The 21965-nt window shown below is 42.1% G+C and overlaps 1 protein-coding gene and 1 long non-coding RNA gene across 13 annotated transcripts in view; one reads left to right on the top strand and one right to left on the bottom strand.

Annotated features, from left to right (window-relative positions):
- The window catches only part of LOC146866396 (uncharacterized), a 53039-nt gene extending 50483 nt beyond the window's left edge, over nt 1-2556 (bottom strand). The window contains exon 1 of the long non-coding RNA XR_014970950.1: nt 2423-2556. This is a non-coding gene — a long non-coding RNA (uncharacterized LOC146866396). The remainder of the gene's footprint in view (nt 1-2422) is intronic.
- Nucleotides 2557-2700: 144 nt separating this feature from the next.
- ANKRD17 (ankyrin repeat domain 17) overlaps nt 2701-21965 on the top strand; it is a 1008651-nt gene continuing 989386 nt past the window's right edge. For 7 of the 12 annotated variants that reach the window (XM_085636371.1, XM_085636340.1, XM_085636333.1 and 4 more), the window contains exon 1: nt 2701-3323. In XM_085636371.1, coding sequence (XP_085492497.1) covers nt 3039-3323 — 285 coding nt within the window. In that variant the 5' untranslated portion in view covers nt 2701-3038. The remainder of the gene's footprint in view (nt 3324-21965) is intronic. The other 5 variants (XM_085636391.1, XM_085636385.1, XM_085636380.1 and 2 more) reach the window with 1 other exon arrangement.

The following is a 21965-nucleotide window of genomic DNA, read 5'->3' as shown; positions in this document are numbered from 1 at the left end:
AACCTTTGACTTTCTTAATGGATGGTTGTGGCAGAGGAAATGGCAAAGTGTCTGCAAGGTTAGTAAGATTGTTATCTAAACTTCAAGAATACAATTTTACTATTAAACACATAGCAGGTAAGAAAAATGTAAGTGCAGACTTCCTTTCACGTCTCCCATTGAACAACGTAGAGTCCAAAATGGAGGAAGATACTGAGTGTGTAGTGTCTTATGTGCATGGTTTTAACCAATCGGAACAGTTGTGTAAATAATCTGAATGGTTAAGCCTCATTGATGAAGATCCAGTGCTAAACAAAGTAAAAGAGTATATTGTAAGCAAATGGCCGCCTATCAGAAATGTACATGATGCATTAAAAACGTATGTGCAAGTCGCTGAAGAATTGAGCATTGAAAAGGGTTTTGTTTTACGGGGGGATTTGTTGATTCCACCTACAAAACTAAGAAAACATCTAATTGAGTTAGCTCATAATTCCCATTTGGGGTCAACCATGACAAAAAAAATATTGAAGCAATATTATTGGTGGCCTGGATTGGACTCTGATGTAAATGAATTTGTGGAAAAATGTTCCATTTGTTTGAGGTAAGATAAGCATTGGAAGCCTAGAGTGCAAGAAATGCAGTTAGTTGATATTCCTAGTTCATCATGGATTAAACTTGCTATTGATTTTGCAGGTCCTTTCAGTTTGTTGGAGCATAATTCAAGATTTGTAATTGTATTATGTGATTATTATAGTAAATGGATATATGTCAAATTTGTATCAACTATAGACTCCAAATGTGTAATAGAATTCTTGGAGTCATGTTTTTCTTTGGAAGGTTTCCCGCAGGTATTGGTTTCGGACAATGGAAAACAGCTTACCTCGGAGTTAATGGTCTCATTTTTGAAGAGAAATTGTATACGTCAAGAAAAGACTCCATGTTACTCGCCTAAATCCAATGGTCAAGTGGAGAGAGTTAATCGTTTCCTTAAAGATGGTATTCAGATGGCACTTTCGGCGGGTTTTCCAGTAGTTGAATTCACTCGAGAAAGAGTAGATGTGTACAACAACACGATTAACAGTGTAACGGGGTATACACCTTTTTTCCTCATGAGAGGACGGCAGGGTAACGCTGCTATTACACCAAAGTTTTCTATCCTTCAAGATCGTATTCAGGAAGTGACAAAATTAGATGACTCCAACCTCAAAGTGAGAGACAGGATTGTAAAGCAACAGGTTAAATCAAAAGAATACCATGACAAGATTCATAGAGCTGTTGTAAAAGAGATCTGTAAAGGTGATTGGGTCATTGTCAAGAAACCTTTTGTCAGGCATAAGGGAGAGTCCAAATATTATGAACCTAGTGAAGTGATGGATGTCTCAAGTGGTTCTGTTCGACTCCATAAATTGGGGTGGAGAAACAAAACTGATGTCATTAAGCTCAAAGGTGGACAGAAAGAACTCATGACATGTCCACTTAATGAGAGTGTAGATTCTGATCAGTTTGATTGTTGGTTTGACTTGAATCTAAATAAAAAAGACAATCCTCAATCAGACATAAAGGAACCTACTGGCGAAAGCTCAATTCCAAAGGAAACATCTGCTATACCTACGCAAGTGGTTGTTGAAAAAGAAACAATACAAAACAGTGTAACTCTGGGTGCATCAACTGATCAAGAGAAGCAAGTGCCAAGGGAAGTAGCTACAAATGTAACCCATAGTGAGAACAATGAGTTGTTTGCTTCAAATCTCTTAGAAGGGTCTTATACCAGTTCAGGAAGATTAACTAGTGTTCCAAACAGATTTAGAGACTTTATTATGTATTAAGTTCATTTGTGTGAGAAAGGGAGATGTTGTACATCTTAACTGGTTTTCTTTCTCGTGCATTTGGGGCTGTACTGTGTTCCCATTGGTTGTTTCTTTCCCACGTCATTTGGAATGTTGGTTTGTTATTTAACCTACCTCACTCAGAGGCACGGACATTCTGCTTGTGACTGGGTTCCTGTTGGTTCCAATTTCCTATCAGCTGTACGCGGGTCTTATATTTAGGAATAAATATTTAATTTAATACTAACAATTTGTTGGTATTTATTTACGATTGATGTCACTTCAAACCTTTTCAATATTTTTTTGTCAAATTGTATAAAGTATTTGATTGTCATGACAGATTATTATTATTCGAAGATGATGTATTTTCCTTTGTAGACCCTCCTTGTACAAATTCAGTTGTAGCATTCTTAGAGCGCATATTTAGTACAGAAGGACCACCAAAAGAAGTTGCACTGACAATGGTAAACATTTTGTACTCGATTGTATATGCACGTTTTTGAAGCAACATGATGTCAAACACTAAATAGTTGCTACTTATTTCTTATCTTCAAATGGTCTCGTGGAAACGGCAAACAGAATAACCAAATAGGGCATTCAAACTGTGGTAACGTTACCGTTATCTCTGGATGTGAGAATATTTTTAAAGGCGAAATTGAAGAGTAGATGTGTCCCCTCCTACCACCACGAATTTGTCGCCAGGTGAATGCTGCTGGTTTAAAGCTCACTTTTGCTTCTGAAATGTGCGAAGCAGGAGCTCGTTCATCCACTCCCGCCTCCAAGTCAAACATTCTACGTCTTGACATACGCGCGGAGCCTGGTCCATACAGTCCAATCAAGAGTAGGGGGCGGGAGAACCGCAGGTGACTCGGCAACCGGAGAAGCGACAGTCGCCGCCGACCTACAGGAACCTACGGGAGAGCAGGCGGAGTTTCCTGTGGCGCGCGCCGATGACGAAGCACTCATTTCCGGAAGCAGGAGGTTTGACGGCGGCCAGGCTTTTAGCCTCACGAGTGAAGGGCCGAAACGCGCGGGGCCCGAGGTGGAACAGCACCCAAAACTGACACACGAAGCGCCTCTCTCACCGTCAGTAACCGTGGGGCTCTGCGGGGGCCGGCACGGGATTTTCTCGGTGGCAGCTCAGGGGCTGCCGGATCTCGCGAGAGCGGGTGCCGCGGGACGGGAGCAGCAGCAGGCTCGGAGCGCCCTGCACAGGCCTCTGCAGCAGGGGACATGGAGCAGCAGCAACAACTGGAGACTGAGGCCGCGCCCGCGGGGAGCCCGACAGCAGTGACCCCGGAGGTTGCAGAGACTCCGCGCTCCCCCAGGGCTGGGCTGACGCGGATCTGTGACTTGCTGAAGAAAAAGCGGAGGCGACGAGAGGAGCGGGGCGAGCAGCGCAGGAGCCGCACGGCTCACACCGCCCCGGCCACCACAAGCAGCAGCAGCGAAAGCAGCGGCAGTGAACCCAGCAGCGAGCGAGAGGAAGAGCCGGAGGAGGAAGAGGAGGTGTCCGAGGTGAGTCTCTCGCTCTCAGCGCATTTTCCCGTCCCCTTATGAAAATCGTACCCCTGTCCGGCGGAGGAACCCTTCCAACCAGGGAGGGATCTGCTCTCCGGAGATTATATGCTTTTCCAGGGTTGCTGACAGGGGGCAGCACCGTTTAGCCGGTATCCCCCACTTGACCGTGAGTGACCCCAGCTCTCCCCGGTGATGCAATCCTGCAGCAGATCCGCAGTGGTCATTGACTGACTCGCCTACTTTCTACCCCCTTGAGTAACTCAGACGGTGACACCCAGATCCATACTTGTAGGAAAGCACCAAGAACGCGACATGGCACTTTCCGCTGTGGGGCGATACATATGGATGTTTACGTATCAGTTCCACGTAAACCAATCCAGTTCTAGGTTCTAAAAATCATATTTTGGTATCGTATACGATTCTGTTTTAATACCTTTGTCAGCAAATCTATATGTCGGTGCCAGATGGTCGTTGATCCTCATTTGTTAGTAAAATGTCGATGTGCTATGTACGCTGGCATTGCCTATCTTTGTTTTTTTCCCCTAATATTTCAGGCATCTTTGGCTTTCAAGACACTATCCTACTTTGCTGAATGGCGTTTAACCGATTTTGTTGCTTTTCGGGGACTTTCGCTTTGCGATATTGCACTTATCTTCAACGAGTGCGGGGCATTCGTGTCAGATTTATATTCTACCCATTCGCACATTAATGATCGTTTCCTAGGTAAGCTGATTGATATGATGAATACCAGCTGTATGCTTATTTGTGTTCGGAGGTGGGTTTCACGGTTTCTAGTCTCTTCACTTCTCCGGTTACGTTACTGATGAGGAGGAACGTCTCATTATTTGATCGTAACGCTCACGAGATAGCTCGAGGCCTTCCACGCCTTTCATCTTCGTAAGGGCGCGAACATTTCGTTGGAATTTATTTTCTGCAGGATATTTAACCCCCTCACCCGAAAGCGTCTTTATACCAAGCTTCATTTTAATTAGTTTTTTTATTGCTATCAGACGAATCGGGTTTTCATACCTGCTGTGTTGATCTATCGACTTGGCAAATCATTGCTAATATGTTCCGAAATTCAATATCTGTTTTATTGGTCGACGTTTCAGTGTTTTTCTCTTACTTCATCTCATGCTTGCTTGCTTGGGAAGTTGACCGAGATAGACATTGTCTGCTCGTCGTCTTGGAATTGGCCCTTAAATAATGTTGATTAGTGGTTCAATGCTCAGTTTATTTTTAGTCTCGAGTCGGGTTTACAAGGATGGTGTTTTTAATTGTAGCCAGGGGTCTTGCATTTAAGTGTCCTTTATTTATTAATTTAAAAAAAATACATTTTCTACTGTTATTAAAATACACGGTGCATGCTAGAATAGAAATGTTATGCAGATATGTTTATAATATAGAAAATGGAGTGTGCATTGGAAGAAAGAGCAATTGCTACCAAACGTGAACTCCAATTAAACATCTGGTAACGTACACTATCATTAATTTACTCTTTGGTGTCTTATGTGGTGGGGAGGATGAACATGCTTACATACATTGGGGTGTAGAGGAATGACTAGGCAAACTGCATGGCTGCTTAGTGCAAGAGACTGAGTGGTATAAGGTTGAAAATGAAGGAAAGTTATTGGTGGATTCAGAATGTGAAAGCAAAATCTCAGAAGATAAATGGATTAAGGAGTGTTTGGAGGATGAGATATGCAGACAGTTACACAGTATATATGGAATGGCTGGCCCAATGTACGACCGCTCACAGTCGATTTGTTACATTATTTTGATCTTTCCAAAAGTAATCAAAGCCCAAATCTGGCTTATTTTTTTTTCTCTTCCTTTTAATTGGACATTAGAAAACCATTCTTGAATTCCTTGAACAGCTGTCATTATTGTGCCCTTGTTATAAACACAAAATTACCTATTGTGCTGTGCAGTTAGTTTCTCTAGATTGTGTTATTAAATGCAACCAAAAAGTGAAGTTCTAATGTTCATACGTTCTTTATAGCCCTGTGACTACAATCATTCCTGTCTGTTCAATCTTAGCATGGTCCACCTCGTTTCTCTAAAGTAGTGGCTAAGCATTCTCGCACAGCCATGTTGTGGAACATGGTTTGCTTTTCATATCTGCTTTTCTGCCATGCTTACTTAGTCAAGGCCATTGCTCCATCTATAGTAGAATAGATCGTGGTGTCTGAAAGACTGCGTTTCACGTGTGTGTGTATATATATATATTCCAGGTGATCAAGATCGCTTTTGCGATAGAAACGCGTCCAGGGCGGACACTTGTCTGTTTTTACTACGATGGTTGATTAAATTACTATCATGGAGTAACCCCTGTTGTTTGAAGCGGTTTTTTCATCTTTAACGACATCGAGAGGTCCGTACCTGTGTGTTGAAACCTAACAGCAACTCAGGCATCAAAGATAGATTATATATATATATATATATCTATCTCCATCTCTCGACCGCTAGTAGGTAGTTATAGTTAGGACCAAGTTTCCATAGGAAGAGCATTTTTTGTTTTGCTTATAACTCTGGCGTCGTCTGATGAATCTTCATGACATTTTCCAAACTAATTCTTTGTTCATATCAGCTCCTATGTTGAAAGTTTGGGGGTGATTCATCAAGGGGTGGCTGGGAAAAAAGGGGGGTCCCAAAACGTGTTTTCTCCATGTTAATTTCCGTAGGAAACTTTAGACAAGGCTACAGGTCGAACAGGTGAACAGAAGTACCCCAAATTTGGCAGGGAGAAGGGTCTTGGTCTAGAAAGCACGCTTTTGTTTATTTGGTGTAAATCTGTTCAGTAGTTTTGGAGAAATATCGAAATTTTCAGATATCGATATTTGGGAATTCTGCCTTTTGATTGGCTGAGAGGTTACGAGCTTGCTGTTTATTGGGTGCGAGCGGTTGCAACTAGGGAGTGTTGGCAGCCATTTTGTGATTCCGTTGAAGCGAGTAAGGGGGGGAAAAAAGGGCAAAAAGAGGAGCGTAGGAGCGCTGTGAGGTCTGTGGGGTGGTTAGGGTGTGCTCCATAGGGAGTGTGAAGAGATGTATTCACCCCTAGCGGTGTGAAAGTGCTGTTTTGCCCAGAGTGAGATGGTGCTGAGGTGAGGTGCCGGTACACTCAGGGTTGAAACCGTGAGCTGATTGCTGTAAACTGATGTGCTCTGGGCGCTGTAGCATACTGGCAGCTGTAGCATAGCTGTGCAAGTGGTGTTAGTATGGGTTTAGACTATAGCGGGAGTGGGAAGCAAACTGCTCACCTCTACCAGTCTGAAGACTCAAATTGAGTGTTTTAGCAAGCAGGAATAAAGAAATAATCGTGAAGAATATAAAGCAGAATGTTGCAATGCCACAGAAGACAAATGGTGAAATCAGGTGTGTTTAAGAAAGTGGCTGTTTGGGAAAAAGCGATGGAGTCTATTAGTTATATAAAAAGTGTCTTAAGTGCCATAAATGGAACCACTGATGCAAGAGCTAAGGCATCCAGCTGAGGCAAACTCCAACCGCTAGTGCTGTATTCAAACCTAAGCTCCTGCATCAGTCAATTCCACATTACATGTTACAGTTCCATGTGACATAAACAATACCTATTAGACATGAATGACTAAATTGTAGAATGAAAATAAAGGTAGGATACGATTACCACACTGTGCCAACCAGTTCCTAAACAATGCCGTGTTTGTTGATCTTGATCGCTAGCTCTTGAGCAGAGGCTGAGGATGAGCTAATTTGCGTGAAAGGGCTTCGTGGATAACAGGCAGGCAGTGAGACGTGTGTACAAAAAATAGATATGGTTTCAAAATGTATGTTGGGTTTAGGCTAATTTAGCAAGTAAATAGCCTAATTGCATAGGCCATATATCATCCATCCCTGGTTAGTGTGGAGATGTAAGGGCCAATAATGAAAACACAGTTCAAATGCCTAAGCATACTTAGAAAGTTGTTATATGAAAATAGTTCAATTGAAGTGTATTAAAAAATGTAGTAGGAAAAAGTCAAAAAAGTTGGAAAAAATCAATCCAACAATAAAGTGAATTTCTTACAAGTCTTGGAGATTGCAGTCCTAAGTTCTTCAGCAAATTGAGATGCGTAATGTTCCAAGAGGCGATTGTTGCCATCGTGTGTGTGAGAAAAGCGAAGCGATCCAATTCATATCCTCGAAGGGACAGTAATGTTCCTCGAATGTTGGAGCGGCAATTGGAATTGGCAGACAATCTGCGATGTTATCAAAGCTCGCACGTTGCAGGAGATCTTTCGCAGCTGCGAAGAAATCCCATTCCGGCAGGATACCTTTTTGCGTTGCATCCGCCATTGCTCCACTGCCCGAACAATCAAGTTCATAGTTTTCAAGCTACTCCATTACCTACTGGATATCGGGAGCGTTTGCTGGGATGTTGGCAAGGCATAGATCCATTCGCCAGTCGATTGGGCAAGTTTTGCAGTAAAAAGATGGTTGCACGCAGATTGTATATGTGTAAATAAATGTCATGTTGTAGCTGGCTCCGATAATAGATAGAGGCAGGCAGCCGAAAAGTTGTTCCATTTTTTCACGGTATTGATGTAGCTTCACGTAGAGGCGTATTCTGTCAGACATGCTTGTTACCACAGGGAGCGCAGCAATTTTTAACAAGCTAAAATAGTAGTAGGATGGCCGCAAACAGAGCAAGAATTATGGGCACTGTTGCTGTTATTCCAGAGATGATCTAATGAATGAAGTCTGGTATTAGACAAAAAACAGTTTGAAAGCCTGTGAGAAGGCCAGAGGAGACACTGTTAAAGTGTGCCAGAACTTAAATGTCAGATGTGTTGAAAATTGTGTAACAATTCACAAAGTGTAATGGGAGGTTCGTATTTAAAAGGGAGTGTATTTTACTTGAAGCTCGTGCTATCTGCAGTCGATAAATTATTTTTGGAGGAGTGAGGGACACTTCTGTTTGAAACAAAAACGCTTTCAGTTTGCTCTGTTTAATAAAATCTGTTTTCAAAGTAGGTATTGAAGGCCAAGTTGAACTTTGGGAGTTACTTTGTGTGGGTGGGAATAGAGATTGCCAGAGGAAGTTATCCGGTTTGAAACAGTAAGGACATGTAGTATGCCAGCTCACATTGCATAGCAGTCCATGTTATAAAGAAGCAGATAACTGCCGTTAGAAAGCTGTGTGAATGTTGGTCTGATTGTAGGAGTTGGCGTGCTTTAAAGAAAACACGCAAGATTGGGGGCTGTAAGCTTAGAAGCGTTGTGCAGTTGGACATTCTTGCATAGTAATGAATGACTGCCATTGTGGTCCCACTTTTCACCTGTGAGAAATTTTGGTATCCTCTTTAAGACAGCGATATGTAAATGGGAGAAACCACTGCTAGTAAATAAACGCGCTACCTTATATAATCACATACAACATGTACACCTAGCAGACACAACAACACTACGTACTGTGGGAACTGTGGCTAGCTGTGTGCAAAAAGCAAACATAGCACCTCTGCCACACAATGCAGAATGCGGGGAGAGATGGGAGCAAAGTATGTGCGAAGGTGGCAAATGATTATAAAAGTATACAATGCAAAGTGTTGAGGGGATGTGCCGGAGAGACTTAAGTATGCAGAGCATAGACATGTACATGTCAACATACACCGATGGTCTATTGAGTGAAGTGGACAGTGGACGCAACCATGAGACTACAGTCAGTAGGGAAGATTACGAAATCATAGCGCGTATGTGCCCCCCCCTCCCCTAATCTTTAACATTGTGGGCTAGCATAGGGGTATGAATGAAAGGCACGTTTCTCTGGGTGTGGTTCTCTTCTGGAATGGCAAACATGTCTGTCAGGTCTGCGCAGCTTACACCGCCACGAGGCTGACGCCGTTGCGAAGGTGGCTACGGGAATAATGTTCTCAGCCTGCTGGTACCCAGAAACCGCCATGGCCGCTGCAACGCACATATGCCCCACACTTCACCTTTCAACACCGCCGTATGTGAAAGAGGGCCCACCACGTGCCGGCGGAAGCTTTTGGGCTGAGGTCTGCGAGCTGGGAATGCTCCTGAGATCAACGCTGGCTACCGCGACACAGGCAGACAGCGCCCAGCCTGAGGCCCAACACAGTGGAGTGCTCTGTATACTACTAAAACAGTAGTCCAACAGGTACCAACAGTGGAACGGTGTCTTGATCCCAAAATGGACGATGTCCGATATTAACTGCTGCTTGTTTTTCACAGAACTCCCTCCGTTGAGGTGCATCAGACTCTGTGCTTCCGTAGCTAAGTGCTGCACATGATTATTGGGCTTGGCTGACTGCAGTCGGTGGAGTACACCGCAGTACAGCATGTCGGAACAGTGAAACAGGGTCTTGATTCTGTGATTGAGGATGTCAGAAGTTAAAGTCTGTGATGATTTGTGTGTACCCCTCCGATCAGGTGCAACCAACTCCGTGGTTCCGAATCCAACGGCACGTGGCTGTGAGGCGTTAATGACCACTGCCTCTGGCCTACACTGCGGTCAGCTGGGCTTACAATTCAGATCGAGTGATGATTGTTTAATTACGGAATCCAGTAGGCAACTAACTACAACGTCTATTGAAATGTACACAATAGCCTTTGAGTATACTTGCTTGAATACGATTTTTAAGATGACTTGTAGGTCTATAACAATGACCAAATTCTTCTTGGTAGTGGTAAAGAACACTGAATAACAGTGTACACAGTGGACAGCAGATATCGCAATTCGAATTGTTTTGATTTATTTATTGCAGAGTTTTGTGTAATTTGTTGTATTTTGTGAAGCGGAAGTGAGCAAAAGTATTCATGGAAGACTGTGCTCACTACTGCCTTCAATTTACATTGCAGACAGCAGTGTTCACAATTCAGATCGAGCCGCTATTGTAGATGACGCAGTCCTGTAGGCAAAAGACATTGCTTCAGTGCGCTCTGTCCACACTACGCATCATCGCAAGCTCCGCATTCGCTTTTTGTTGCTTCGGTAACGGCAAACAGGACAGCCCAAGTCAACACCAGGTGGCTGTGGGGCCTTGCTGACCGCTCTCTGGCCTACACTGCCGACAGCAGTGTTTATAAATCAGATCGAGTCGCTGTAGCAGATGATGTAGTGTTGAAGGCAACAGACATTGCTCCTAGTATGGCCCGCACGCATCATCGCCGGCTGTGCACATGCTGAATTCTTTTGATGTGGCTATCTGTGTGCGCTAGACCTGATGGACCCTTTATGATACAGTCTTTTTGTGTATTATTTCAGATCTACTTTAGCCTGTATCTCAGTATACCACAAGTTATGGTTCTTTTACGATAGAATCTTTTCTGTAATATTTCACATCTAGTGTCCCTACCTTACTGCAGCACAATCTATTGACCCTTTTATTATTGAATGAGCGCTGGTTTACACTCATCCCACACGCATCCAGCACAGACGTCACTGGATATGTGACCCTGGTAATAAAAAGGAGTTGAGCGCACGTGTCCGTACCCACTTCCACTATCTAGCTGTGTCCGTGTGTTCATTATCTATGCATGATACTGCCACTGGGCCGTACCACAGTACATTGTGCTGTGGACAGCGTATGCAACTGTGTTACCTCTGGCAGTGGGGAAAAGTTCGGTTATGTAGCTTTTAATTGTATTATCACAGGTGGAAGGCTACTTTACAGAGCATGAATATTGATGAAGGTGATGTTTGCTTGTTGTGTGGAGTGTCCGATATGCGTATATAGCAAAACGTTTTGAAAAAAGCTCTGTAAGCAGAAGAGTCTCATCAAACTCTGTAGAGAGAATGACTAAAATGGGTGGGGTCCTCCAACTGTTACAGTGGGAAATGTTCTGAACCAATGAAATGCTTTTCTTTAAGGGCACATGGCAATCGCGCATCGAGCGCGCAAGGAGGCAGCACCCGACGCGATTTTGAGAAAATATGTTTACCATAATATAAGTTTATTACAGTTAGAAATATATAAATGTTTGAAATATTTTAGATTATCGCTTGTTCTCATATACACTTTAAACTTATTTAGATATAGGTTTGAGACGGAAAACAATGAGGGAATGGCGTTCCCGGCGCGACACCATACACCTATGACGTAACACATGGCCTGGAAGCGTCCACTCATCGCATACGTACCGTGCAGCGGGCGTGACCCCATACGTACATGGCGTAAGGCGCGGCTTGGTATTGCGTACCCGTCGCATACTAAAGTAGCAGCTGGCGTGACCACATGCGTATATGATGTGACGCGGTGCCACGAACCCGTCAGATACGAAATGTGCATCCTTTACGAGTTTAGCGATATGGCGGATAGGATTCGTGTGCTGATGGAGCTTGGTACACTACCGGTACGGGACTTCAGTTTTCTCAACAATAACAAAAACGATATACATACTTTTTTTAAAGATATAAAACATTACATATTTTTCAAATAAAAAAAGGGTAAATTGAGTTAAAAAATATTTTTGAAAAAATATAGGTTGTATAAATATTAAAATATGAAATTAACATTTTAAAAAAACCTTTGAAATTCATTGAAAAAACCATAGGTTTCTGGGACGTTATAGTTAGTTGGACATTTGACTCGTATAAAACCAGAGAAATTCGCCCGTTATAGTTAGTTGAGCTAACTAAAACTCGCGCACCCGCAATGCAATGGTGATAACGTCACATATTACATCACTCATGACCTGGTCAGTGACATCACTGATGACATTTCAAATGACATCGTCCACCTGATAATCTGATGCACATACTGATGGCCTAATATTAACTTTGATACACACACTGTAAAATACAGACTACTATTTTTGAAACCATACACTTAACAATGCCAGATACTACATACCACCCACTATTTCCTAGGTCTACACTCGCATCCACCCACTTATACATGCAGTTACTCATCAATATAGTACTATAATATGCACTCATACACCTATACATACAGTCACAGTCCGCCACTCATCCATAGCTACTCACACACCTAGTCAGTCATGCAAAGAATCAATCCCATACCCATTTACTCATGTATACAGTTACACACGCCAACTGCGTTATTTATACACACATCACTTATTTATGCAGATACTAACGCATACTTACTGTCTTATACAATCACTGATACAAGCAGACCCACTCTTCAAATAACTTACTCACGTATAGTCATTTTATATACTCCCAACACTCACATGTACTGCCTTAAAACATATGTAGTTACTCACACATATACCAGTGAGACATTCATTCACTCACCAACACACACTAGCTCACCCATACAGCCCTTGCCAGATGTACTTTTGAATCCATGCAGCCAGTGAATCACCCACTTAGACATGTATGCGCAGTCACCCCCTCCACCTACTCACCCACACAGACACTCAGGCACTCATACAGATACTCCGACAACAAATCAATAACCCATATAGACTCTCCTGTAGCTACTCACCAACCCATGGAGCTGCTTATACACCAACTGAGACACTAATACAGACTTTCACACAGTTTAGTCACCCATACATTCAGTAACACATGTTAATCACTCACTTATACAGTCAGTCACGCACCTACTAAATAATCCATTCAGGGACTTGTAAATTCCCTCTTTCTTCAATACACCTTGGTGTAGATATGAAAAATATTTAAACTTTACAAAACACACATTCACTGGATGAAGTCATCAGTGATATCATCAGTGATGTCATTTGAGATATCATCAGTGATGTCACTGACCATATCATGAGTGATGTAATATGTGACGGCATCACCAGTGCATTGCGGGCGCGCAAGTTATAGTTAGCTCAACTAACTATAACGGGCAAATTTCTCTGGTTTTATGAGTCAAATGTCCAAATAACTACAACTTCCCTGAAACCTATGGTTTTTTCAGTGAATTTCTAAGTTAAAAAAAATGCTAATTCCTAACTATAATGTCTGTAAAACCTATGTTTTTTTTCAGTGTGTATGTGTGTAAAACCTATGTTTTTTTTCAGTATGTGTGTGTGTGTGTGTATATACATATATATATATATATATATATATATATATATATATATATATATATATATATATATATATATATATATATATATATATATATATATATATATATATATATATATATATATACACACACATACTGGCAGTCGCCAGTACATAGTTATAGTTACAACCTAGTTTCCATGGGAAATCTCAAAATTCTATTTTGAATAACTTTGGCGCCGGTTGACGAATCCTCTCGAAATTTTCAAAACTTATGGGGCGCTCCGCTCAGCTCATACCCTGAAAGTCTCGGGGTGATTCGTCAAGCGGGGGCCGAGGTAAAAGGGGGGTCCCAAAACGCGTTTTCCACATGTTATTTTCCATAGGACCTTAAGACGCAGCTACAGCCCGAACGGCTGAACAGAATTACGTGAAATTTGGCAGAGAGGTAGCCATAAGGTCAAGGAAGTGTAAATCTGTTAAGTATTTCCTGAGAAAATAGCATTTAAACGCATATCAATATCTATACACGCGCACCGTGTGCGCACCCTGCCGTGCGCGAGCGCAATTCTGATTGGTTGTTAGATGTCGGTAAACATTCGAATCGGTCGAAACCAGGAAGTGTCGGCCGCCATTTTGTCTCTCACAGTCTGAGGGGGTGAAAAAAAAGGTGGAGAACGTGAAAAGGGGGCAGAGTGGACAGTTACTGACCCCCTAGCCTTGGTCAGGGGGTCACAGAAGGACCCCCAAGGGAGAATTTTTTTTTTTTTTAAAAATCGCGAGGTGCGCACGGCACACACTGCGAACCTTGGGTGCTCGGTGCGCGAAGCGCACCGAGCGCCCACAGCGTGCGCACCTCGCGATTTAAAAAAATTTGCGGTGCGCGCACGGTGAAAAACCTGAAAAAAAAAATTACTTAATACATATCTTAGCATTTAAAAAAACATACAAATTCACTGAAAAAAACATAGGTTTCACACACGTTATAGTTACGAATTAGCATTTAAAAAACCTTGCAAATTCACTTAAAAAACCATAGGTTTCACACATGTTATAGTTAGCTGGACATTTCACTCGTAAAAAACCAATGAAATTCCCCCGTTATAGTTACTGCAGGCAACTATAACTCATGCGACCGCAATCCTCTGCTGATGACGTCAGATATTGCACCACTGATGACATATGTGTCTTTATGAAAAATAAATATTTGTAATATATGTATAGCTAAAGATTAATGGAAGAAGACATGGGTAAATAAGTGTCTAAATACAGTGATGTAATATCTGACGTCATCAGCAGAGGATTGCGGTCGTGTGAGTTCTAGTTGCCTGCAGTAACTATAACGGGGGAATTTCATTGGTTTTTTACGAGTGAAATGTCCAGCTAACTATATCATGTGTGAAACCTATGGTTTTTTAAGTGAAAAAAAAAAAAATATATATATATCTATATATATATCTATATATCTATATATATCTTTAATCAACGCTCCAGTTTCAAAGAAACTTGCTGCACTCGCGGGGTCCCATTTTAAATAACTTTATTTGCAAGGATGCGTTTCGGCTGTATGCCTTCTGCTTGCTTCATAAATAAAACTTCACTGGCATGATTGTGCTTTTGAGTTCATACCTGGAACTTTATTGGTCCCTGCACAGTGACAGGAGAGGGGATTGGACGATCGTGGGGCAATGTCAATGCCCCATTTCAGATTTTACGTATCATCGGCGTACTTCGGCATTGTTAAATATTTAGTTCTTTAGCTGTATGCCAATGTTCTTTAACATATTGCGCCCCCAGATGGGCACCTCCGAAGCACACTAATCACCATGTGAATAAACACACTCTTCCTCCTGTACTGGCCATTTATGCTGTGGTGACGTTTATCTTGCGGGACCCCTCGTCCAACCGTCAGGGTTCTCAGCACGTCACACAAGAGTCGGTAGATAGCCGTAACTCCAACAGTCTGTATGACTGTCGACTATATCGACGTTTCATGCCAGGATTCCCTTCAGGCGGTGCAAGACACCATGTATATAATACTTTGCCCCATAGTCAACCATAAGGCGCGCGCGTGTGTGTGTGTGTGTGTGTGTGTGTGTATATATATATATATATATATATATATATATATATGTGTGTGTGTGTGTATATATATATATATATATATATATATATCATACATACATACATACTACTGGCGGTAGGTAGTTAAAGTTGGGGCCAATTTTTCCGATACAACAAATCTTCACAAAATTAAAAAAATATAGTGTCCTAGTTACTTTAGCCGCTGTTTGGAAAGTTAAATTTCGGGGTGATTTGTCAAGGGGGGAGCCCCGAAAAAACTTTAACCCCATGCTGTATCTATGGGGAGTTTGCATTTTTTTACACCACTCCAGCCTGGACTGCTGAACGGAACTACACCAAATTTGGCAGTAAGCTAGATCTTGGTCTGGAAACCAACCTTTTTTTAATTTGGTGTAAATCCTTTCTGTAGTTTAGAAGTTTCTAAAGAAAGAAATTTGTAGATATTTGGGCAAGCGGATCCTTTGCAGATCCACCCACAGGGGATTTGTGGGTACCCGCAGATTCAAGGAAACAGCAATGCCCTGATTGGCTGGGCTCCACCTGAAAGGAAAGTTGGGGCACCATTTTGTTTGTCGCTTGGTTCAAGGTATGGAAAAATAGTGTTGGAACACACAAGGGGTGAGGATACAGGTAACCTGACCCCTAAGGGCACACGGAGGGGTCCACAAAGGGATCCCTCATGGGCAAGAAATTGGCCCAAAAAATACATTTGGGGCATGAATAAAGGATCCGCGGGTACCCACTAATCCTAAGCCCATTGGGGGAAACCTACACACCATACCCCGCAGTGCACTGCATAGGGTCAGATGCATGCTGGAGGTTGGCCGTCCACGGCATGGGTTGTATTAACATACAGTAATTATGTCTTAATATTGTAACATAGTTCTGTTGGTGCACATCATAAATCGGTTTAATTAACAGTGAGATTTTTCCAGTACAGGGTAAAGGGCATTGTTTCATGTTAGTAAATGTTTTCACTTCCATATCCATCAATTAATACTAGGCATATGTACCAACCCACTACTCGCAGTGTCTCGACTTCACCCCCTCTTATATTTTTCAAACTCGTCTGTTGAACTATTCATTTGGGCATTCACCAATGTGTTTTGGTCAGTCGGGACATTTACTAACCGATTGAGCTTGTGTAAAAATTGCATTTCCTACCGTAGTTTTTACAAGTGCGGGTTGTTTTTTCCCATATTTTTTGTGTGGCTTCTGTTTACTCACGGTTTGAGGTAGTAGCAGATGCTAAATCAGACCCTTTCCTTTCAAGGGGCTCTGGAACAAAAAGTTAAAAAGAAAAAAAATCCAACACCACAGATTGAGCACTTGGTGCACAAGGATCAAACTGCCTTTATGCAGCATTGACTGAGTAGGCATAATATATGGTACTTAAATAATGCACGTCCAACAGCTGTGGGACCTGACACCAATGGTGATTATATAAATTGATTTTGAGAAAGCCTTTGACTGAAATTACTTATTTGTTCTGTTGGACAGTCTACAACTTGTAACTAGGTTCCTGGCATACACGTTTTATTATTTACAGTCATGGTGGCCGAAATGTTAGCAAGTTGAGGGGAAAGAGCATTATCAGGGGCACAGGGCAGGATTGTGACCTGTAACATGTACTGTTTGCTATTGCAGTCAATCCACTAGCTGCATCAGTTAGATCAGACTCCGGAATTGAAGGCTTTGACTGGTTGCCTGAGGCTCACTTTATATTGATCTTTGTCTAGCCAAAGCACCCGGTCAGATCCACGCCATGGGTAATGAGTTTCCTGAATGAGTTTAGGTATTACTTTGGGCTCTGCGTCAAGTGGCATAAGTGCTCGGTCTGTCATGTACGTACAGGGCAATGAGTGGGCCACGCAGTCGCAGTTGACTCTAGTAACAAAGTGTATTAAATGCCCCATAGTACATATGTCTGAAAACCCATCCCAAAACTGGGGTGGTCACATTACCCCCTTAATGAAACTAATTAGTAAAGATGTGCAATACTGGTTGTCCCTGCCATTCTCCTCATCGAAGTGTTGCGCTGTTCAAGCTGAACAACATTCCCAGGATATTTTATATTCAGCGTAATGTTCTGCACAAAATATTTTTTTTATACCTGATGCTACTTTATGTGGTACAGTGAGGGTACCCAGAGTTAATATGGGTAAGTGCTATGATCTAGAGTTGATGGCGGCCTAGGCATGCCAGACTCTTCGACCTACTTCCATATAGCGGGCCTAGTGTTGCTCAGTGAATGGGTTGTGGATCCAAGCTCTGATCCAGCTTATAAGAGTGAGAGGTGGGCACTGAAACACACAGAACCATTACACTTTTCATATGGGAGCGCCTGCCTCCAGAGACGAGACTGGAAAGATGCCCTGGCAGACATGTGGTGGCAGGCAAGGTGGACGCAACAAATCACATTATGGCTGGGAACGACCATGCCACAAGTGGGCAGCATTAGAGATATTTTGTGGGTGGGGAACAATTGTGGTTTCAGCATTGGGTGACTGGGTTGCAGGCAACTACGTCAAAACATTTGACTATCCAAGAAGAAGTTTGCCTACTCAATCACAGTTTTATGGATTTTTACTGCTTAATTACATAATGGCAGCGTACCCGTCCAGCCTAGGGGACATCGCAGAGTTTAGACCATTGGAAGTGAAAATTACCACAAGGTTCCAGGCCTTGGACAAATTATAAAAATGTTACGATGCCTGCAGATCGAATAGCTTGAATAATCTACACACCTAACTTTAATACACTTTACCCGTAAACTGGTCTCATATTATGTGATCTTATACAAATATTTTATTTTACAGTGCCGCCTTTTCTTCATTATCACATTTGAGAGCACCTTCAAATGTGAGTTTTGCATTTCTGCTGTACAAAGAAACTCTTGTTTGATTAAATAGACTAAATGTTTGCTCCATGTATAATAAGAATCTAGCCCACACATAGGGTACTTATGAACCCTGACTTGCCTCTTAGTTCACTAATAGCATTACCATCAGGGCAGGGGCAGGAGTGTTTCTCAGTTCATGTTTTAAAACTCACTTTTAATAAATATGGGTCCATATGTAAATAATTAAGGCAATGCGATTTCTTAATTGTGATTTCATGCGGGTCACAATTAAGAAGTCACAAATCTTAATGTACAAAAACCTTGAAGTTGTAAATAGCAATTTTTAATGGGATCACAATAGACCTTCTTCATGAATGTTGTTGAGGTAGGGTGTAGTTTGCGACCTGTTAGGAATTGCAGCCCTCACATAGATGGTGGCCTGCTGGGGTCCATGATTGCTTTTTAATAAATCTGCTATTTTTTTTTAATGCAGCCTGTTTTCTTTAAAGGAAAACAGGTTGTGTATAAAAGGAAAACAATGAAACGTAAAATGTTTTTGAAAAAAGAAAAAAAATCGAGTAGGCAGTGGTCCGTGGGTCCACTGACTGCTGGTTAAAAAAAAATATTTGCATCAACATTCACAAAGGGAAAGGGGTCCCATGGGGTTGCCAAACATTTATACATACCACTGCGAATCGGTATTAGGATGGGTAGCCCTAACCACGCCCCTTCCAAATTCTGAATCGCAAACCCAAATTGCTTATTCGATAACCGGTTACCAAATCGTAATTTGGCTTTTGTACATTTTAAAAACTTTTTGGTGGTTGCAAATAACCCGATTCCGCGAAATAGGCCGCTTGCAACCTCAAAAAAGGTTTTGTACAAATGGACCTATATTACTAAAGCATGATGTGGTAGTGCACATAGACAAACCTTTCCCATTACAATGGCCACAGACATTCCCACTAACGTGTAGTTTTACTGATTAAAACGATAATGTATATAAACAATCTGTGAAAATTGGGTTTCAGTAAACATGTTTATCGTTTGCATATCACCAAGTAAAGTGTTCTTGGTGATTTCACCCTATTGTGGTAAATATTTCATTACCGGTACTATTTTTATGCGGTAAAGTCTAGTAAGAATAACTCAGTAAATATAAGAGGCAGAATCCGTGGTATTAGAGGTTCTAAAAGGCTTTATTCCTCTACAAAGGAAATACAATTTGAATTGCAGGCTTCACACTCCATCACCATGAGGGTTCAGGAAGGAAAACAATACATTATTGACAAGTAATGGTATTTATATGGAAAGCATTACATTAAGACAGATGCAAGAGGCGTAACAGCTGATAATACAGATATAATACACATACGTAATGAAAAAAGGCGTAAACATAGGTGTAACTAAATGCGTCATTAAACATGATGTCACAAGTGGGTGGATCCATGAGAGAATCCTGCAATGTCAGCAGAAATACTTGGCAGAGATGCGCGCGCAGCCGCATGACGTGTGATTGCCGTGCAACTAGAGGGTGAAGGGGACTTGACATTTAGCTCTACATGTGGAGACAGAAGTCTGGGGGGTCATGTCAACCTAATCCCAAATCATATCTGATATCTTATGTTTAAAGAACTGTATTATCCAAAAGGAAAAGTCTCTCGGACGGAATCTATTCTATACTGACTGTTAGTGCGTGTACAAGCGTCTAAGTGTCTACATGAGATGCGAGGGGGCAGGAATCTTCCATGGTAACAGGGGCTATGAATTACTTGCATGAGGACAGTGAGGCCTGGCCCTTTGCACGGTAGCTGGAAGAATGTTTACCTAAACTACTAGACAGGAATGCATCGGATGAGGAGCGGAGCAGATAATCTTGAAGGTGAAATACAGTTTTTGGCAGGCAACAGGCTGGATCAGGCACCGTTAGCCGCGCAGGGAGTAGGACAAAGTTCATGGATACAGATGCAGGCTCGGGCTGGAGCTTTCAGGGGCAGAAGGCAGGGAAAGGCTTGATGACAGAATTCAGGGCCTACTCGCCTGAATCTGTGAAATGTGGAAAGTGAACCTCATAAAGTCGGTGGCCTTTCGTACCTAGGAATGGCAGATCTGACCCATTCATGGTGGATCTGATAGAGGACATGTTGACGGTGGACGCGCATGTATTTGCGTCTTTAAAACTGGAACTGGAGGGAACATACATGTACTTATAGCATGCACATGGAGCCGTTGGGGTCTACGATAGGGGACATAACTGATCACAAAATTCATATTTCCTCATTCCCTCCTTGTCCCCTACGGACCCTCAGGAGATATCGATCTTCATCAATCCATCGATCTGTTCATATAGCATCATTTGTTCTTCTTTCTTCTTCCGGGATCTTGAACGAAAACTTGGATGCGGGATACACGATGTGGCACACAGGCCACAAATCGCTGGCCCACATTGTAGACATAAGCAGCAACTGAATAGTATGAGAAAACCAATACCTAGGAAGGATAGGATCCTCCATCCCCAGGCTGACAACACGCTCCAGAACCAACCGGACCAAGTCCAGGTGCCTGGACTCTGGTGTATCTGGCTTATAATCTTATGAAGGCGAGTTATGGCTTTATATACTGACGGCGAATTTTCTGGTATGAAAACACAGCAACTTGATCCGATGACCCTACAAGCTCCGCCCCTATCGGCCAGGATGACGTCGAGGACAAGACGATTTTGAAGCACCACAATCCGCATAGCAGACTGCTCTTCTGTTAAATTGCCTAAGGCGGAAGTAGTCTCGTTCACTACTGCTTCAAGGGTTCTAGTTAATCTACGTATCAGCTTACTATTAGTGACTGTACCTATATAGGGAAAGAAACCTTTATTGAAATCTGTATATTGCTCCCATGCCGTTTCAGTGTAATCGACAATCGGGACATCTCTCTGCGGTCTATTGTGTACTAAATGGGTATTTCTGTGATAATCAGGAGGAGCTAGGAAAACAGGTGGCAGAAGGAATGCTATGTAACAGGTACCATCCCAATCTAGAGGTAGACATATATATGCGGTCTGGCCGCATATGAAGTAGGAATGACGGGAAGCTCTAAATGTAGATTTGCCTTGGTCACTGAATTTTATTACAGTGGTGCATTTACTATGGCCCATGTGTATGGAACCATTCTTTCTTACACATAATTCCCCTTTAACTGGGAATACTGACATAGCGGGCAAGATTGGTGTGGCTTCGGATTCAACATTCAGGATCATGAGGTTAAGTGTAAAATTACCTAATCCATACACTTCATTTTCTAGATCAGTTCCTGTTCTTTTGGGAAGTCCCTCCTTGTTAGGGTAGCAGACTTTAAGTAAAACTAGGTTCAGGTTTCCCCATACCCAGTTGTCTTGATAAACTACTGAATTTGAATCTAGGGAATTAATCAAACTAAACCATGCTCCACAGGAGCCATTGTGTGTGAACGGATACGGAAAGAGGGGCAAAACTCCCTTATAGTTCTGATAGGGAGGGAGTCGGCCACATATCCAACAATTTGTAGCATTGCTGGTCTGATGAGAATGATGTAACATACTAATGAATGTGTTGTTGCGCAGCGCAAATCTATAAGACAACTCATGCGGAGGTAATTCGCTAAAAGAATGTTCAGCAGTAACATTATAAGCACGTTTAGAAATAGGGTAATACATACGAAGTAATATACTAGTTATAATGATCAGAAAACTTAGAAAAAACAAAATTAATAGTGTTAC

Source organism: Triturus cristatus, chromosome 2_1 (assembly GCF_964204655.1).
Source record: "Triturus cristatus chromosome 2_1, aTriCri1.1, whole genome shotgun sequence".
In the NCBI taxonomy this organism is placed as follows: domain Eukaryota; kingdom Metazoa; phylum Chordata; class Amphibia; order Caudata; family Salamandridae; genus Triturus; species Triturus cristatus.
Note: the sequence above shows the minus strand (reverse complement) of the source record. Positions and strands in the feature narration are given on the sequence as shown.